The sequence below is a fragment of the Pteropus vampyrus genome, unplaced genomic scaffold (assembly GCF_000151845.1).
Source record: "Pteropus vampyrus isolate Shadow unplaced genomic scaffold, Pvam_2.0 Scaffold305, whole genome shotgun sequence".
In the NCBI taxonomy this organism is placed as follows: Eukaryota; Metazoa; Chordata; class Mammalia; order Chiroptera; family Pteropodidae; genus Pteropus; species Pteropus vampyrus.
The window spans coordinates 5,136-22,164 of NW_011889086.1; the positions used below are offsets into that span (position 1 = coordinate 5,136).

General features: G+C 38.8%; 1 protein-coding gene across 1 annotated transcript in view; it reads left to right on the plus strand.

The window, feature by feature from the left end:
* The window catches only part of CUNH1orf87 (chromosome unknown C1orf87 homolog), a gene marked incomplete at its 5' end in the record, with an annotated part of 15,537 nt that extends 3,133 nt beyond the window's left edge, over positions 1-12,404 (plus strand). Inside the window, 3 exons of the mRNA XM_011377077.1 lie at positions 1,876-1,955; positions 5,284-5,491; positions 11,965-12,404. Coding sequence (XP_011375379.1) covers positions 1,876-1,955; positions 5,284-5,491; positions 11,965-12,125 — 449 coding nt within the window. The remainder of the gene's footprint in view (positions 1-1,875; positions 1,956-5,283; positions 5,492-11,964) is intronic.
* Positions 12,405-17,029: the final 4,625 nt, after the last annotated feature.

The window sequence follows — 17,029 nt, forward strand, 5'->3', positions numbered from 1 at the left end:
TCATCTTTCTGCCCTTATGCTATATAGTGTTTCCAGAATCCCTTTAACTCTACAAGTCTATGATTCACAGTAATTTGAATCTTTGTTCACTTACAGGAAACAGAAAGCTTTCCTTTCACATATTGGGTGAAATAAGCGGGGGCCAGTGCTACTAGGTGATGATGGGTTCCCATGACAACTTAAATTTCAGCAGATTAAATTAGATCTGCCTGGAAGGGGCTGCCCTAACTGGCTGTCATCATGATCCTCATTAAGCATCTATTAAGTTTTACTCTACATAGCATCTGAGTTAGGTATGAGAGGATGAAGAAATATAGAGAAAATTCCTTCTTTCCTAGGGCCTGAAAAGGAACTGAAGAAACTAATCTATATATTTAGTGATTTTATTTTCTAAACTCCAAATTAGAGCACGTGGTTATTCATTTAGTCAACAACCAGGCATTGAGTACTTATTTGAATGCTGAGTGTGAGGGTTTCAGAGAAGATTATGAAATCACATTGTTTTCTCCATCAAGAAGCTGAGGGAGAAGATTCATAGCGACTCATGGGTACAGTGTTAAAAGTCTAGTAAAAGGCTTTTTAATTTGATAGGTGATTTTATTTATATAAACATCCTAACATAGATAACTCTATTAGTTAACATTTAGTGAGCACGTGCTATGTTCCAGGTATTTGCTTTACATTTTCTAGTTCATTTAATAACCTATAGGTGGCATTATCCCCTTTTTACAGAAATGGAAACTGAGACACAAAGAGAGACAGAGAACTTGCCCAAAGTCATGCAGCTAATAGAGAAAGGAGCCAGGACTCAAACCCAAGGCATCTGGCTTCAGGGGCTCTACTCTCTACCACCATGTTACAACTGTGGCCCTCTCTCCAACTTTTGTTTAAAATGTATTGATTGAACCATTTTTACTGAAAATAGACCCAACTCAGAAGCAATATGTATTTGTTAATGACATATTTAAATTTTGCACTAAATATCGAAGCTGAAACACTCAGAAATCTATGCTGTCTGGTCATCACACAGAGTTTTAAAATACATGAATAAGTCGTCAAGTCTGATGGAAAGTGCTGAGAGATGAATGAGTGATATCCACAATAAGCCTTAGAGATTTCAGCAGAAGGTCTTCATGTCTTTTTCCTGCATCCTAAGGAAATTTCTTCTATTCATGAAGACAGCCAACTGAGCAAATCGTACTTGGACAGTAGAATCCCTGGGTTAGGGATGCTGTTCAAACCTCTTCCCACACAGGACCTCTGACCAATGAAAGGAACAAGAAAAGGAGAAGACAAAAGTTTCACCTGATCCTTTAGGCACACACCTATGTAGAAAGAGGGGGAAGTCCCTGCTTCTCTGTTAAGAGGCAGGACCACCAGAAGAGCCCCCTTCCCACTCCCCAGACTATAAAAGACCTCCTGATTCCAGACGGTTCTACAGGCTATTGTGTCTCTGCTTATCTGGAACTCTCTGTTCCATGTGCACCCCAACCATTATTTTTGCCTGGAAACTCCTATTCATCCTTCAAGTCCCCAGTTTAAATGTCAGTTAGTCCAAGAAACTTTCTCTGATCCTCCACCACTCCCATGCATACCCCCAAAAAAGCTTAAATACTTTCACATTTTCCTTTGTTGTGTTTATGGTAATTTGTAATTAAATGATAATTTTGAGTAATTACTGAGCATCTGCCTCCCCTTTATGAGCTCCATCAAGACAGGAATCAGATCTTTCTAATCTACCAGTGTATGCCCACCACCTAACACAGTGCCAACCACATAATAGAGCCTCAACATCTTCTTTGCCTTGGTTTATACGTGTATGTATTAAAATGAAAAGACCAAACTAAACACTTCCACTTTTAATTTCAGATCCAGGAAAGACTGTAAAGGAAATTTCTGCCACTGAAGTGCAGCCTGAAGTTCCTGAGATGTCTCAAGGCAAAACTGAACATATGGTATGCACCTGTGTATGCAGAGCTTGGGGAAGGGCTTCACCGACTCTTTGCCGTCTATTCTCAGATGCTCTGTGAGACCTGTGGGGCCCTCCCTTCTGGGTTTTTGATTTCCACCCAATGCCTTGATATCAGATTGTCTTTGACTTTGAGATGCTCCTCCATCATAGAAGGGAGGCAGCAGAACTCTGAGAGTGTAGGCTGGTTCCTGTACTAGCTGGTATGCATGCAGAGACCTCTCATCACCACTTGGTGATGGGCCCGCCATCTGCCCCAAGAAATTGGTCCTGTAGCATGTGTACAGGTGTCCTTCCAAGCTTGTGACATATCCACCAACTGCCATCAATATAAAGGGTGATTAGGAGACCTAATTTAAACATCTTAAGTCCAGCTTCCAGAAACAGAAGGTGACCTTTTCACCAGAGGTCACATTTTAAAATATAATGGGCTCTTTGATTTAAAAAAAAAAAATTCTGGCAAGCAGTTAAAATCTGTTTTAATATTCCTAGCACTTAGCCAGGAGAAGATGCAGACAGAATTGAAAACCAGCCTGAGTTTTTCTGTTGTTGTTTTTTTAAATGCCCGGATTAGAACATAATTCATCTTAAAATGACGGGAGGCCTCTTCATGCACTTCACACTTTGAAATATTTTAGAAAATAGTATCCATTTTGGCAAGCCGCTTGCCATGAAGAAACAACAGCAAATGGTTTTCTCCTTGAGTGTTAAGTCTGTTGTGAATAAGATTATAAAAAATATACTTTGCTCTTTTATTTTGCCTCGTTTGAGGATTTCACTGCATCTCTGCAATAACTGATTCTTCTCACATTCCTTTATAAGCAGCATTCATTATCCCACTTTTTAGAAAGGGAAATTGAAGCAGAGGTTTGGTAAAGTAACTTTCCTATTATCCCAGGGAAAATCATTCATTCATTCACTTATTCTTTCAGTAAACATGTCTTGTGAACTAACTATGTGACAGCCACTAACCAGACCTTGAAAATACATAAATGACTATCTCACAAGCCCCATCTCCAGATCTCTGGTGGAGGAGAAAGGTTCCCTAACAAACAATTACAATATCCCATAGTAAGTGCAGTGATGGATAAAGGGGCTACAAAGAACCAGCCTTCCCCCAGCCTGGGGCTGTCAGGGAAGGCTTTCCACAAGAAGTGAAATATGACTTGGGTCTTAAAGGATGGGTAAGAACCCAACCAATTAAGACATAGGTGGTAAAAAGGGCTCTTACAGCTGAGGGAACAGCATGTATGTGGCATAAAGCAGTCTCATTATTTTCTGGTTTTATATGGCTGGAGAAAATGTATACATAAGTAAAAGAGAAAGAAGATAAACAAGAACAAGAACTTGAGTGGTCTTATGTGCCAAGCAAGGAATTGGGACTTCATTAGGACACAGTGGAACCAAAGCAGTATAAGTTGTATGAGTAAGTGAGTGAGTTGAGCGTAATTCAGGTCAATACAAATTTCTCCTTTTCCTATCTTTAAGTGGTCAAAGTGTTGAACTATCTGAAGAAATATAAAATTATTTAAAATCAGTTTCTCACATCCAAGAATCTCTTTGAACTCTCTAAAAGCATCCACTAAACTGTATGTAAATATGCATTTACCTGGGTAGATAATCTGAAGCTTTCATTGGATTTCTAAAGTGGCCCAAAGGTCTAACAAAAATTAAGACTTATTATTTCTTTTATAAAACTTTCAGCTTTTCCCAAAATTAATTTTATCAAAGTAGCATGTCTTTATATTAATCTCTTAAAATTTACTAAGTTGCTGGTTATCTATATGGATACAATTTCATATAGCATTCTATTAAACAAGTCTTCACATCCCCAGCAGTAGTTTAATCCATGTTTATTAACAAACTCAAAATGTGGCTTCTTATTGCAATTACTATTCTTTAGAGCCATGGTATTTTCATAGCTTATATGAGAGAAGTTTGAGATAAAGGTACAAAATTGGAGAAATTCAGATATTTGAAAGTTGGGGGAAACACAGATGGTATACAAAAGTGAGAGGCATAATTCTTTGGTAATACTATTTGGATTGTAATCAACAGAACCAACTCTACCAACTTAATATACTGGAAGGATAGAGAAGCATATTATGCTACCTAAGGATAGAAAAGTAACAATGAACTAAAATCAAGTACTTGAACATCATCATAACTTCCTATATCTTTTCTCACCTCTCTGCTGTCAGCTTCATCTCTCTCCTATCTCTATCTATCTATCTATCTATCTATCTATCTATCTATCTATCTATCTTTTATCTACTTATCTATCTATATGTATCATCCATCTATCACCTATCTATATCTTTCTCAGCAGACCAAATTTTTCTCATCTCTAGTACACAGAGTGGAAAATCTGCTGAAGTACCCACTTCTCACACCAAATGATCTTCGTTTGTCTGTCTTTAGCTCTCACAAATACTTCCAAAATCACCAGAGACTGTGTTTACTGGCCCATTTTGCATTAGCTGTCCAGGCCTGAACTAAATACTTAGACATACGGCGCTTATCTACACCACTATATGGATTGGCAGGAAGGGCAATTCCTGGAAAAGTGGGGTTAGGCAGCTCAAACAATAGATGCCCACACTCTCTACATGATGGGCGAGAGAATGTCATGTAGCACTGCTGGGACTCGTTTGTCTACTTATTCTAAAAATATGTTTTTTACTGGACATGGGGTTAGGATACCAAGATGAGCTGGATAACCTCTATCCCCGTTCTAGTTTTGTGTCAGTCATTTACTATATGATCTCCATAAGTCATTTCTTCTCTCTGGGACTCAGCTTCCTTTATTAAAATAGGACAGACAGAAGTAGAAGTGTTTTATTGTCCATTATAATAAGACTACAAGCCTAAGATGATATCACTGTTATTTCAATTACTCTTCATCAAGAACTTCACACTCATGATCCAGAGGTTTTCTCACCAAGAAGTTGTATTTCCTGAAGCCCATCCCCCATAGTATAAAACAGAATAGATCATGAAAAGCCTCAGCCAGTTACAAAAACCTTTGCTTTGTACAAACCAGAAATTCAAACTGAATGAAGTCATGATATCACTCTTTTCCTTAAATAAAAAATGATAGTTAAAAAAACACTCAACATGGTAGTTTATATCCAACAAGACTTGGCAGATATGGTCCTGTGGCACTAAGGATTTAAAACTCGTCCTCCTAGCTTTGCAAAGCTAGACCTTGCAATAAATCTTACTAGTTGTGTGGCCTCATCTTTGGCCAGAAGACTGAAGGAGTTCTGAGTGGTGAATGTGTTGCCAGTCATATGTTTGTGTTGTTTTGGCAGAAAACTCCAGAAGAGGAGCTGCAGCCAGAAAACCTTCCTGCTGACACTTCAGCCCCCAAAGATCCCCTGAGCTCTTTGGCCATCAGGCCAGTCTCACAGCCTTTTGTTAGTCCAATGATGAAGAACAAGTCTGAAGAATGTGAGACCTGGATTGACAGGTTTAGGAAGCTGGAAAATGCCCTCTACCTGTGTGATCTGAGTAACACAGGTGAAGTGTGAAGCTTAGAGTTGATAATGCCTTTCTCTTTCTGTTCTGGTCTAAGAGTGGATCTCATCTCCTTTCACTTCTTAACAAATACAATTTGTATATAAACCATGTGCCTGGCACTGTGCTAAGCACAATCAAGAGATGTAAAGATGAATTAGACATGTATTCTTCACCGTTGCTTAGTTTCTTTGCGTCTCTGATCGTTCCTCCACTCTATCACCTGAGTCTAACCCACAATCCAATCTTGTTCTTCTAACTGAAATACTTCAGTGTGCCTACTTACAGGATGAACTCCAAAACTTCTTAGCAAGGCAAAATCTGGTCTCTGTCCACCTGACCATTCTCTTCTCCTTCAATTTTATTCTTTTAGCATTTTTTACCTAGTCATAATGAATAATCTGCCTTCTTAAGACTAGCCTTGCTTTCTCCTCTGACTTGCTTTTTCTAACCTTCATCTGAGCTGTCTGACTCTCCTCTACCTACCCACCCCATGACAACTCCCCATCTTGTCCACCTGGCTAATTAATGCCTAAAATTTATATGTTGGAACTCAAGCTTTACTCCTCTGAGACTCCTCTGATTTCCCCAAATAGATCTAGGCTAACCTTTACCTGGCCTCTCAGAGTTCTTTAACATCCATTATCATATTTGATATATTGTATTTTTTATTGGGTGGGCTTAGAACTATCTCACCAGTAGACTATATTCCTTTTTTATCCCTAGCACCTTGCATAATTCTGTTTAACATTTTTTTGAGGCAGCAAATAAATGAACGAATGTACATAAACAACTAAATCCAAGATGAAAGGTGGTAAAGCCATTAGGGTATGCTATGTAGACATTCAGAAACAGGAGCATTCCTTCTTAGTGAAGTGATTGGGGAATGAATCATAATGTGAATGGATCATTAAAGATAAAGCACAATTTGTATATAAAGGAATGAAATCAAGGGCCCTGTCTGGCAAAGGTACATGTTGGCCAAGTAAAGTATTATGTGTGAAGCTCAAAGAGTTTAGTTTGGATAGAATGTAGAGATTATTAAGAATAATAATAATTTAATGTCAACTGTAATTTAAAAATAAAAGTAATATATTAGTTTTAAAATTAAGAAAGAAGACCATTAAATGATAAAGGTAGAGATATGAGAAGGGACCAGATCTAGGAAGCTCTTAGATGCTGGACCGGGAATTTGGATTTAATTCAAAGACAGCGAGTTACACTGAGAGTTTCTAAGCAGGGGAGTGGTATGATGAAGTATTTTGGAAAGACTCTTAATGGCTGTGAATGGATAAAGGAGAAAATGAAAACAAGAAAAGAAAGACAATATTGCAATGTTTAAGTGAAAGAGAATGAAATCCAGAACTTGGAGATTTAGGGAATGAAAAGGAAAGAACATACACAAAAGCACATGGACTGAAACTGCTGTATTTAATCACATACTGTCATTCACAAAAAGGTAGTGTATTAAATGGAGAATCTAAAAACATCGAACTCAGAGAAATGAAGAGTAGAATTGGGGTTGCTAGGGGAAATGAGGAGATGTTAGTCAAAGGGTTCAAACTTTCAATTATAAGACGGATAAGTTTAAAGAATCTAATGTGCACTAGTTAATAATACTGCATTATATACTTGAAAATAGGTAGGAGAAGAGAGCTTTAATGTTCTCACCATAACAACAGCAGCAGCAAAATGGTAATTATGTGAATAAAAGATATTAACTAACCTACTGTGGTAAACGTTTTGCAATATATACATGTATCATATCATCACATTGTACACCTTAAACTTACACACTGTTATATCTCAATAAAACTAGAAATAATTTCTTAAAAGAGGTATTGCCCACATTAATATTCCCTAGAATGAATCATCTAACAATAGCAATGCCTATATTTTCATTCTCTCTGTTGTTTCATTTTGTTTTGAATTTGCAAAGCAAATTAATTCAAGACTACATGAAGTGTAACTACCCCACAATACCAAGAACTCTTAATAATTATACCAAAGAGAGGGGAAATTTTTAATAAAAATTTATTTAGCTGAATTAGAAAATCATTTTTTAAACATCTATTATAGCCTAGCACTGTGCTAGAGGCTGGACCAGGAGGGAAACGAGAAAGAATGAGACGTGGTCTCTGGCCTCAAGGAGCTTTAGGTAAGAAGGTAAGACAGAGAGACTGGCAATAGTTCAATACCAATATTATTTTTAACACAGCATACAGTAAAGTATTATAATTAAAGAGTTAAAGAGTCCAAAGGAAAGACAGAAGAGATGTAAAGAAGTACATCATCTAATGTGAGCCAGAGCACTCAGGGCTCCATGCAAGACAGCTTGAGATTGGCCTTGAGGAGAGGTAGACTTTGGATGGCTGAGTAAAGCATTCTGAGTTCAAACCACCTTCTGCAATATTAGAAGGTGGGAATGAATATGATGAGGAAGGCAGTGAACAAAACAGGACTGGAGGTTCATGTTCAAATGGATAGTGTAAGGTGAGACTCTATTGTGAATCCCGAGGATGAGGGTGGGCTTCATTCTCTACCCAGTGTCCAACAAAGGTTCAATCAGAAGAGAACACAATGAAAGTTGAAATAGATAATTTAGGGAAGATACTGGAAAAAAGGAGATCAAAAGGTTATTGAAATGGTCATGAGTCCAGGTATTGATACCGGGACTATGAGAGTGCTCATGAGATTGCAAACAAAATTGAAACAAAACAAAAAACTGAGTAGAAAGAAAAGACATTTCTAAAGAAACAAATGCTGATTTGGGATGATGGATGATGGATTATAAACCCAGTTGCTAAGAGACTCCCCAAAGACTGAGACCTTTCTCATACTTTTGAACTGTTCTGAGGAAAAAACGGAGTTTTATTGACTTTGGAGGCAGATTCCAGCAGATTTGAAATGCCTTTCTCATGGCCTCTTCACTATTTATGCCTGTTTTCTCTGTTTCTATGAAATTCATTAGTTCCTCAGCAGCCAAAGACTGTGTCAGGCAGATCTGAGAACATCTATAACTATCTTTAGTGAGGGAAGGGGCTAACCAGGTCATCTTGTTGGTTTACCAACCACAGTATTTAAAAGACCACGTGGCCCTCTCCGGATGCTGGGCAGATGGTACTTGCTTTGCCCACTGATGAATCACTGCTCTTTGTTATATGCAAGGAAATATGTAGGCTGGGGTGTTCTCCATCCAGGACAAAGACAGACCATCCATCATCAACTTAGCATTTCTGGGAACTGACTTTGTGTTTATTCTCTAATGGGAGTTGTCAAGAAGATATCCTTGAGAAGAAATAAGGAATGACTATGAATAACTGGTTATGTTTTCTAAAGAAAGAGGGTAGTTGAGATAAATATTTGGGTGAATGGTAGATTTGGAAGTTTCCCAGTGAACTACAGTCTAGATAGAAAGTATTTTAGAGTTCAAGGAAGCAGAATGCAATAAGAGCCCTCACGGACATTCTCTGCATGGGTCTGGATTTTACATACCCTGTATCGCTAACTCCTTACATTGACCACATGCTGAAGGGACTGATGTCCTTATTTGCTGAGGAGAAAGCCAAGCTCAAAGTGATGAAATAATAGTCAGTAAAAAGTTGAGCCATAATTCAAACTCAGTTCTATTGGAATTCCCATTATACCAAATTTCCATGACACACCAAAAAGGGCATGAGATGTTTTCGTTGTTATTTTTCAATTACTGTTGACATACAATATTATATTAGTTTTAGGTGTACAACATAGTGATTAAACATTTACAAAATTTACAAAGTGATCACCCCGATAAGTCTAGTGCTCATCTGACACCATACATAGTTATTACAATATTACTGACAATACTCCTTATGCTGTACTTCACATCCCCGTGACTATTTTTATAATTGGCAATTTACACATCGTGATCCTTTCCTCTTTTTCATCCATTCCCCCAATGCCTCTCCCACCTGGCAACTGATTTGTTCTCTGTATCTATGAGTTTGTTTTGTTTGTTCGTTTACTTTGTTTTTAAGATTCCACATGTAAGTGAAATCATATGGTATTTACTTGTTGCTTTGTTTGTTGCTTTGTTTGTTTTTACCAAAAGACTTGGATTCAAGTCCAGACTTCACCAATTTCTGAGCCTGTTTCCTCATCTATAAAATAGGATTGATGATAATAAAACATACCTCCCAGATTTGAGAAAGGATCAAATGATGTTTGAAAGTTCTTTGTAAACTGTACAATGAAGTAGATGTCAAAGAGTTTATTATTTCTTCATTTTAATTCTTGTGGGTGAACAGGCTTTCCAACACTAAGATGGATTGTGAGGGTTATTTTATGTAGCTATCCTGGGCAGCCCTTAATGAAAGTAAATTAGACAAATACAAATTTCAATCAGTGGACTTTTGTTTGACAGTAGGAATCTCCTATCTTTTCTAAAGCTTAGAAAATAGTAGAAAATGCCTTCCCCCTCCCCACGCACACCAGTGGTGAATACTAGATGCTTTTTAACATTACTTTTAATTTCTAATTAAAATATACAATATGTATAAAAATAATTTCTTCTTAAAATATATCATATATTTTAAGTAATGTTGATAATATTATTATAATTATCCTATAATAATACCTGAATTAATGAGTGCTTACTAGTTCTGGGCATTTTGCTAAGCACTATTTTACTGATTTTCTTACAATTTAATTATCCCTATTTTACAGTTGAAGAAACTGAGGCTCAAAATTTTAAAATAATTTTCCCAGTCAGACACTTACTCCAAAGCCTATGACGTATATTTCCAGAGGCAGGATATGAGGGAGTGTCCCGAGGGGTCAAACCTAGGCCAGAGGAAGAAAAGCCACCTAATCCAGAGATCTGCAAAGATGCATCCGCCAACTCAAAGAGATTTCTGCGACAAAAGGGCCAACATTTTAACAGGAGCAAAAGACAATAAACCTAAATAGAATAGACAACAAATAAACTAAGATAGGATGAGATGGGATAGGTAAGGATTATACAGGACAGAATAAAAGTGAATGGAATAAATTGCATTAGGGCCCCACCTGTCTGTAGCCCACTGTCAAGAACATCTATTAGAGGAGACATCAGAGGGGGAACATCTTGCTCAAGAGTCCTTGTACATTTAAATACAAATAGTACTTGAAAGCTTAAACAGAGATGACAGGTATCCACTAGAACTAACTCTCATGGGCTAGAAGTAGCTTTCCACAAATGACCAGGGGACTGCCTCTGGATACTTAAAGAAAAAATTTTACAATCATTACAATCATTATTAAAAATTTTACAATCACATATGCAGTCTGCATAAGTACAGGAGAGTAGAAAAGCAACATACAAGAGACATAGCTTTCATCCCTATAAAAGATATTTAAAATTTTTTTCATTGACACCTGTAGCATAGATCTTCACAATCAAGGAACATATTTAGAAAATAATATGAGCTCTACTTGAAACGATTTCTTCCTTCTCATTCTATAAACTAGTGGAGTGATTTAATGCATGGCCTTGAGCAACCTTGGGTTTCATTTCCATGCCTCAGTTTCTCACTCTGTAAAATGGGTTGTCATAAGGACCAAATGAGTTAACATTGGTAAAATGCTTGCAGGGGTACCTGAAACATGATAAATTTTATATATAAGTACCAGTTATTATTGTTATTGTTATTGTATTTTAGTTAATTTTCTGCATATCTAATTGCCCCAACTGGTTGGGTAACAGACACTTCTCTAAATCCTGTATATTCCCAAGCTCAATATCTGACACATGTTAAGTTCACAATTAGGGGCTTATGAATGAGTTATTGATCTTGGCTGATGCCATAATCTACACTTAAACTCTTCTCCGCAACTATCAAAATCTACTTAATTTTATCGTGGAAAGCACATTGACACTGATATATATCACACATGGGTACAAGCATACGTTCTGTGATGGTAAAGGCCATCCTTATTGCACAGATTCAGACTCTGAGCCACAAGAAGTTACATGATTTACCTGTGATTACACAACAAGCTAGAGGGAATCACAGTAAAATACATTTCCAGAAAATTCAAAAATGTGCTGTTTAAATCCTGCATGTTTAGAAATATGTTTTCATAATTCACAGATAAAAGTAAACCAGAACAATTAGAAATTATTTTTAGCAGGTACCCCACCTGCTTCAAAAACTGACCCAAAAGTTTTACAACTACAAAGAACAAGCTTAAATTGCTTGAGAATCTACCTATGAATTTTATTGGACCCCCATCTCCTTTCCCCAAAGTCACCCTCAAATTGTTCTTGATATATATTATGCATAGCTGGACTGGAAATATCTTTCTAGGATGTTAACTGATTTTTACAAAGCTTAAAGTTTCAAAATATTAGCATTTCATGTTTTCTCTGAAGTCATTTAAGCTAACTCATTATTTTTTTCTTTTTTGTTTTTTCCATCCTCTCTTAAAAACTTCTCACCCACCCAACCTAATCACAGGAGTCCTAGAGAAGGAACGAGCCAGACGCCTCATTCACAACTACAATCTCATTTACAACCTGTCCCTGAGCCCTCGGAAAATCGACCAGGCCTTGAGGAGATTTCGTTCAGGAGAAAATATGCTCTTGGAGCCAGCACTCCAATACTTAAAGGAGCTATGATAACAAGCCCATATTGTGAGAACAGATGTTTCCTTTATCTCCCTTTTTACCCAGACACATGTTTCTCCCCAGCCTGAGTGTAGTTGTGGAAGCACTGTCAGAGTTGAGGCTGATGTAGCTATTGTAGATGCTTTGGACTTGGACTTGGTTTCTGGCTGTGATGCTTGCTCATAAGAAGCTCGATGTGATATAAGAAAACCAGGTTTTCTCTTCGGAGGTGGCAAGAACCCAATTTCTTTAAATCTCCTTTTATTCTAATAAAGCTTCTTATTAATATTACATATTTTTTTCTACATTGCTGATCAAACTCTTTTTTTTTTTTTTTTTTTTTTTTGCAAACCCTGCAATTCCATATAGTAAAAAACATGCCAGGTATTGTCAACTCCCAAAAATGCCTGTCACATAATGGACCTAAATGTGTCGTTTTTGGATGAGTAAGTCCGCCCTTCCTCTAGTCACTATTCTGAGAAGGATTTCCACATTATAAGAAAAATAAAAGTATTAGCAATATGTTATCTTAATACTAAGTAGAAGTACAATTCCAAGTGAGGTGTTCTGAACAAGTCCAATATTTCCTCTAGTACAAAACAAAAAGATGTTACACTGTCTCCAGGGATATTTTCCCAGACTACTGAATAGTTTTGAGGAGGAATTCCTGGGACAAAAAATTCTGGAAATAGGTAGCATCTTCTTTGCTCCCTCTGGCAGGAAAATCAAGCAAAACTTTCCACCAGTTCTCGTAGTTCTTTTATCCTTAACACCCCTCCTCAACTTTGCACCTCCCATACAATACACTTACACACACACCACATCACATAGGTAGCATGAACTCATTGGAGAAACATTGGTCCGTGGTTTCAGATACAAATGTATTCCCAGTACCATCATTAATGCTGAGTGACCTGGATCCTGATTTTCACATCTGTATGGGAGACAACATGAAGGAGTAAGGTTCAAGGGAAAAGGCAAACAGAAAGGTCTCTGAGCATCTTCTCTGATTCATTTTATATAGTGGGGTGTCTCATAAAATCTTTTAAACAAAATCTTATGAACAAAATAATTTGTATCCACTGACATAAATGATCTCTAAGGGCCTTCTGGTCTAGCCTGTTTTAGTTTTTATAATCCCTGAGTTGCCCAGAAAAATGCCTCTGAAGCAGACCAATCACCTCTCTAACATTCTAGAACACTTGGACCCGCTAGCTGCTTTTTAGGTCAGAGAATTAAGCAAACAGATGTGGCTTTCTCATGCTAAAAAAATACCAAATAAGGAAAATTAGAATGTTAGATCAAACAATTCGATATGCATTGAACAAGTAATATATGCCAAGAACTTGACATATTTTGTTTCATCCAACTCTGACAACTCAGTAAGGCAGGTTTTATGGCTCCATTTCACAGTAGAGGAAACAGAGTCTCAGGGAAGTGAAAAGAAAGCTGCTGGGTTGTGCCTCTTGATAACTGGCCAAAGAGATAGGGCATTCTGGAAAACACTGGCCCCATGATACCTAAGAAGGTCCTGGTATATTCAACATGTCTGTGGGGAAGTGTAATGGAAAACCAGTTGAGGTGAAGGGAGGCCCTAAACATGTAGCTGGGGTTATCACACTAAGTCATAAGGTCTTGAAGGGCAATGATTTTTCCATATGTCCAGCATCTAGTATAGTTCCTGATAGATGATAGCCCTAGCACCCACCAAGTCAAACAACTGGAGGAGACTCTATGACACAGCATGAAAGGTGGCCCCAAAGTTATGTGACTACAGGTCGTGCATACTATACTTTTGTAGTGCTGCCAAGTGTCTACTTCTAGAAGCGGAGTAGACTTGGCCGGATCTAGATCCACAGCTACTGCCCACCCACCACCACTACTTCAAGAGAGTAGAAAAAGAATAGGCTTTAAAACTAGCCCAAATCCAGCTCTGGTAATTTGTAAATTGTAGCTTTAGTAAGTTGTTTAATTTCCCTGAGCTTCATGTTTTTCATCTGTAAAACTGGAGTAATTGTATCTCTATAGAAGAGTGTTACAAACACTGAAAGCCATGTCATTTAAACAATTCTTTGAATGTAGTAGAGATAGACCTTTCTTATGTCCCTTTAGCTGTTGAGCATCAGAAAGTTTAAACAACAGTTTGTGTGAGCTGGCATAGGAAGGTAAGGTTACGGCTACAGCAAAAGCTAATTTTGAGAAATATCTGCCTTCTAGAGCCAAGTGATCATTGCTCTTGGATCATCTCCGGTCTGGGATTCTCCCCTGCATTACTCCAGGGCGCGCGTGCGTGTGTTTGCAAGACTTGTACATTGCAGAAGTAAATATTCATTAGCTTTTCTCTGAGTAAACATCAAAAGAACCAAAATTCAGTTTAGTCCTAGAGAAAAGCTTAGCTATCAAGCTGACAATGTGACAGCAGAGGTTAAATGAGGCCTGGCTGTGAGGCAAACCACTAGACACAAAGAGGAAAATGCTATGAGGTCATCATGCTTCAGAATATTATGACCTCTATACTGGGACTTCTCCACGGTTTGCTGATGAAAAATCTGTTACTTTTCTTTTTCTCATATCGGTGGTATTTAGTAAACTCCCTGTGGCTGTGTCATTGTGAACTTCTATAAACGCTGGGTAGAGGGTATCTGGTATCTGTGATCTTGATCAGATTGCCGAACCTTTCTAAATGGGTGTCTGTGTGCAGTGAACTGGTTAATCTCAAATATGCCCTGAGACCTGGTGTCAACTATGTCTTTCCCAACTGTTTGAAACCTACAGCCTCTAAATATGGAAAGAGCACTGAAGATATGACAGAGGCTGGACCTCACCAGCTGGGCAGACTCTTTCTCAGGTGTGTGATGCTCAGAAATTCACTACCTACCCAAAAGAGTCATTCATATAGAAGGAGATAATGCTTGCAAACTGCCTAGCACTATGCCTGGCATATAGACATGCTCCATACAGGGATACTGGCTTACTACCTTATTCATACACAGTATTTTGGTTTACCCCATTCAATGGGCTACATCATTAAATTCCTTTTCCAGGTACAGACACCTTCTAAGCCAACAGCTGGCTCACTGATAGTGGGATCCTGGAGTGCAGAGACCATGTCCTCCACATCCCTGCTCCTCATTCTCCACCTGAGCTTACTCTTCATTGTAACACAGCTAGGCTGGCATTACTATGCCCATTGTACAGATGAGAAACTGAGGCTCAGGGTGGTAAATGTATTTGCGTAAGGACTTACAACTCATGAGTGACTAAGCCAGGATAAGAATCCACTGAACGCTTCAAGTTCAACAATGTCCTCCAGGTCACAGAACAAATAACACACAGAATTCTCTTTACTAGGTGTGGTCTGTCTCTCCAGCAAATCTCAAAGTCACTCCATGCCAGGACAAAGGTCTTCTCCATCTTTGATCCCCAGCACAGAGCCCAGATTCACCACCAAGTGGGCACCTGGAAAACGTCTGTTGAATGGAGCCCTCACATGAACACTTTGAAAACTCAGCAGCTTTTGACCCTCTTCTATTTCTCCCTCTTCATCAATGCCTTCTGGGGACTGGAATAAAGGGTGTTTTCAGGATGCTTGGCGTGGTCTCTTCATATAAGCAGAAGCACAACGACAGATCGCGCCTTCCAAAGAGTTTGCTAAGTGCTCACTGACTCTTCAGAGGAATTTCCCAAGATCATTAAGAGAAACAATAACAGGGTTTGATATTCTAATTGGGATCAGAAATTGGACAGCTTTGGAGCTGGCCTGAGAACTGTGAAGCTCTGAAAACAAATGCTCGCCTTTCTTCTCTCCCTCTCCTCTCTCCCCGCTGTTGTCAGAGCCTTTCAGCTACAGTTCCAATGCTCCTTAGCAACAAAGGCGGGGTTCCCAGAGCTGGGGTGCCTCAGGAATGCCAGCCCTTCCCCTCATTAGCATGCAAGTCCCCTCATCTGCTTGCACAGTTGGCCGAGGGACTGTGCAAAAGGCAAAGTAGCTTGGGGGAGGCCCAACATTTAGCGTGGCTTTTTGGGAAATAGGAAGCCTCCACAAAGAGTTTCCAAACAAAAGGCATCAATATTATCTGTGGAGCCATCAGACTGCCTGGGGCACAATATGTCTCTGGCTTGGCCACATGCTTTCTTCCCAAGTTCTGTATGAAGGCTTGGTGGGGTCTCCCAAGACACATCTTGGCCCTGAATGCCAACGTCTTGCAAGATCTCCCTCCTCCTTCCCTCTCTTCTGTCCAGTCTCCCTCAGACTCAGTTTATCCAGGTTGGACAATGGGTGGAACCTAACTGATAGTGGGTGTGCCCAGGGGAGGGACATTGACAGAGGGTAAATGGTCAGATGGTAGGATAATCGTGAACAGATGGAACTGTTGAGAATGGATTCCAGACAAATTCATAGGCAGATTGAGCTCTGACAAAGACTTAGCTGATGAAGAGCCTTGTACCAAGTCCTTGCTCAAAACACACATCTCACTCTCCCACACGGGGGTACTGCTACCCAGGTTCTGTTTCACAGGAATTCCAAAATACTCATCAATAGGACAATCCCTGGAAGATTCCAACCAGCAAAGCTACTTCTCAACATTCACAAAGAAGCAACCCTCAGAAGAGTTTCCTTCAACCTTTCTATATTTAAAAATGTTCAGAGATGTGGACCTCACTACTTGTCATCTTTGTCTCTCCAGACAGCTCCAGTTCCAATTGGTTCTTCTAAAATTGATCTCTCTTTTAATTAATGTTCTCCCCTCCCTTGTGGCCAAAGAGAATTTAAGTTTGAGCAATCACTGAAATAACGACACAAACCCTGTGCCTGGCAGTTCTAGACATGAGGGAGGGAGGGAGGGAAGGAAGGAGGGAAGGAAGGAAGGAAGGAAGGAAGGAAGGAAGGAAGGAAGGAAGGAAGGAAGGAAGGA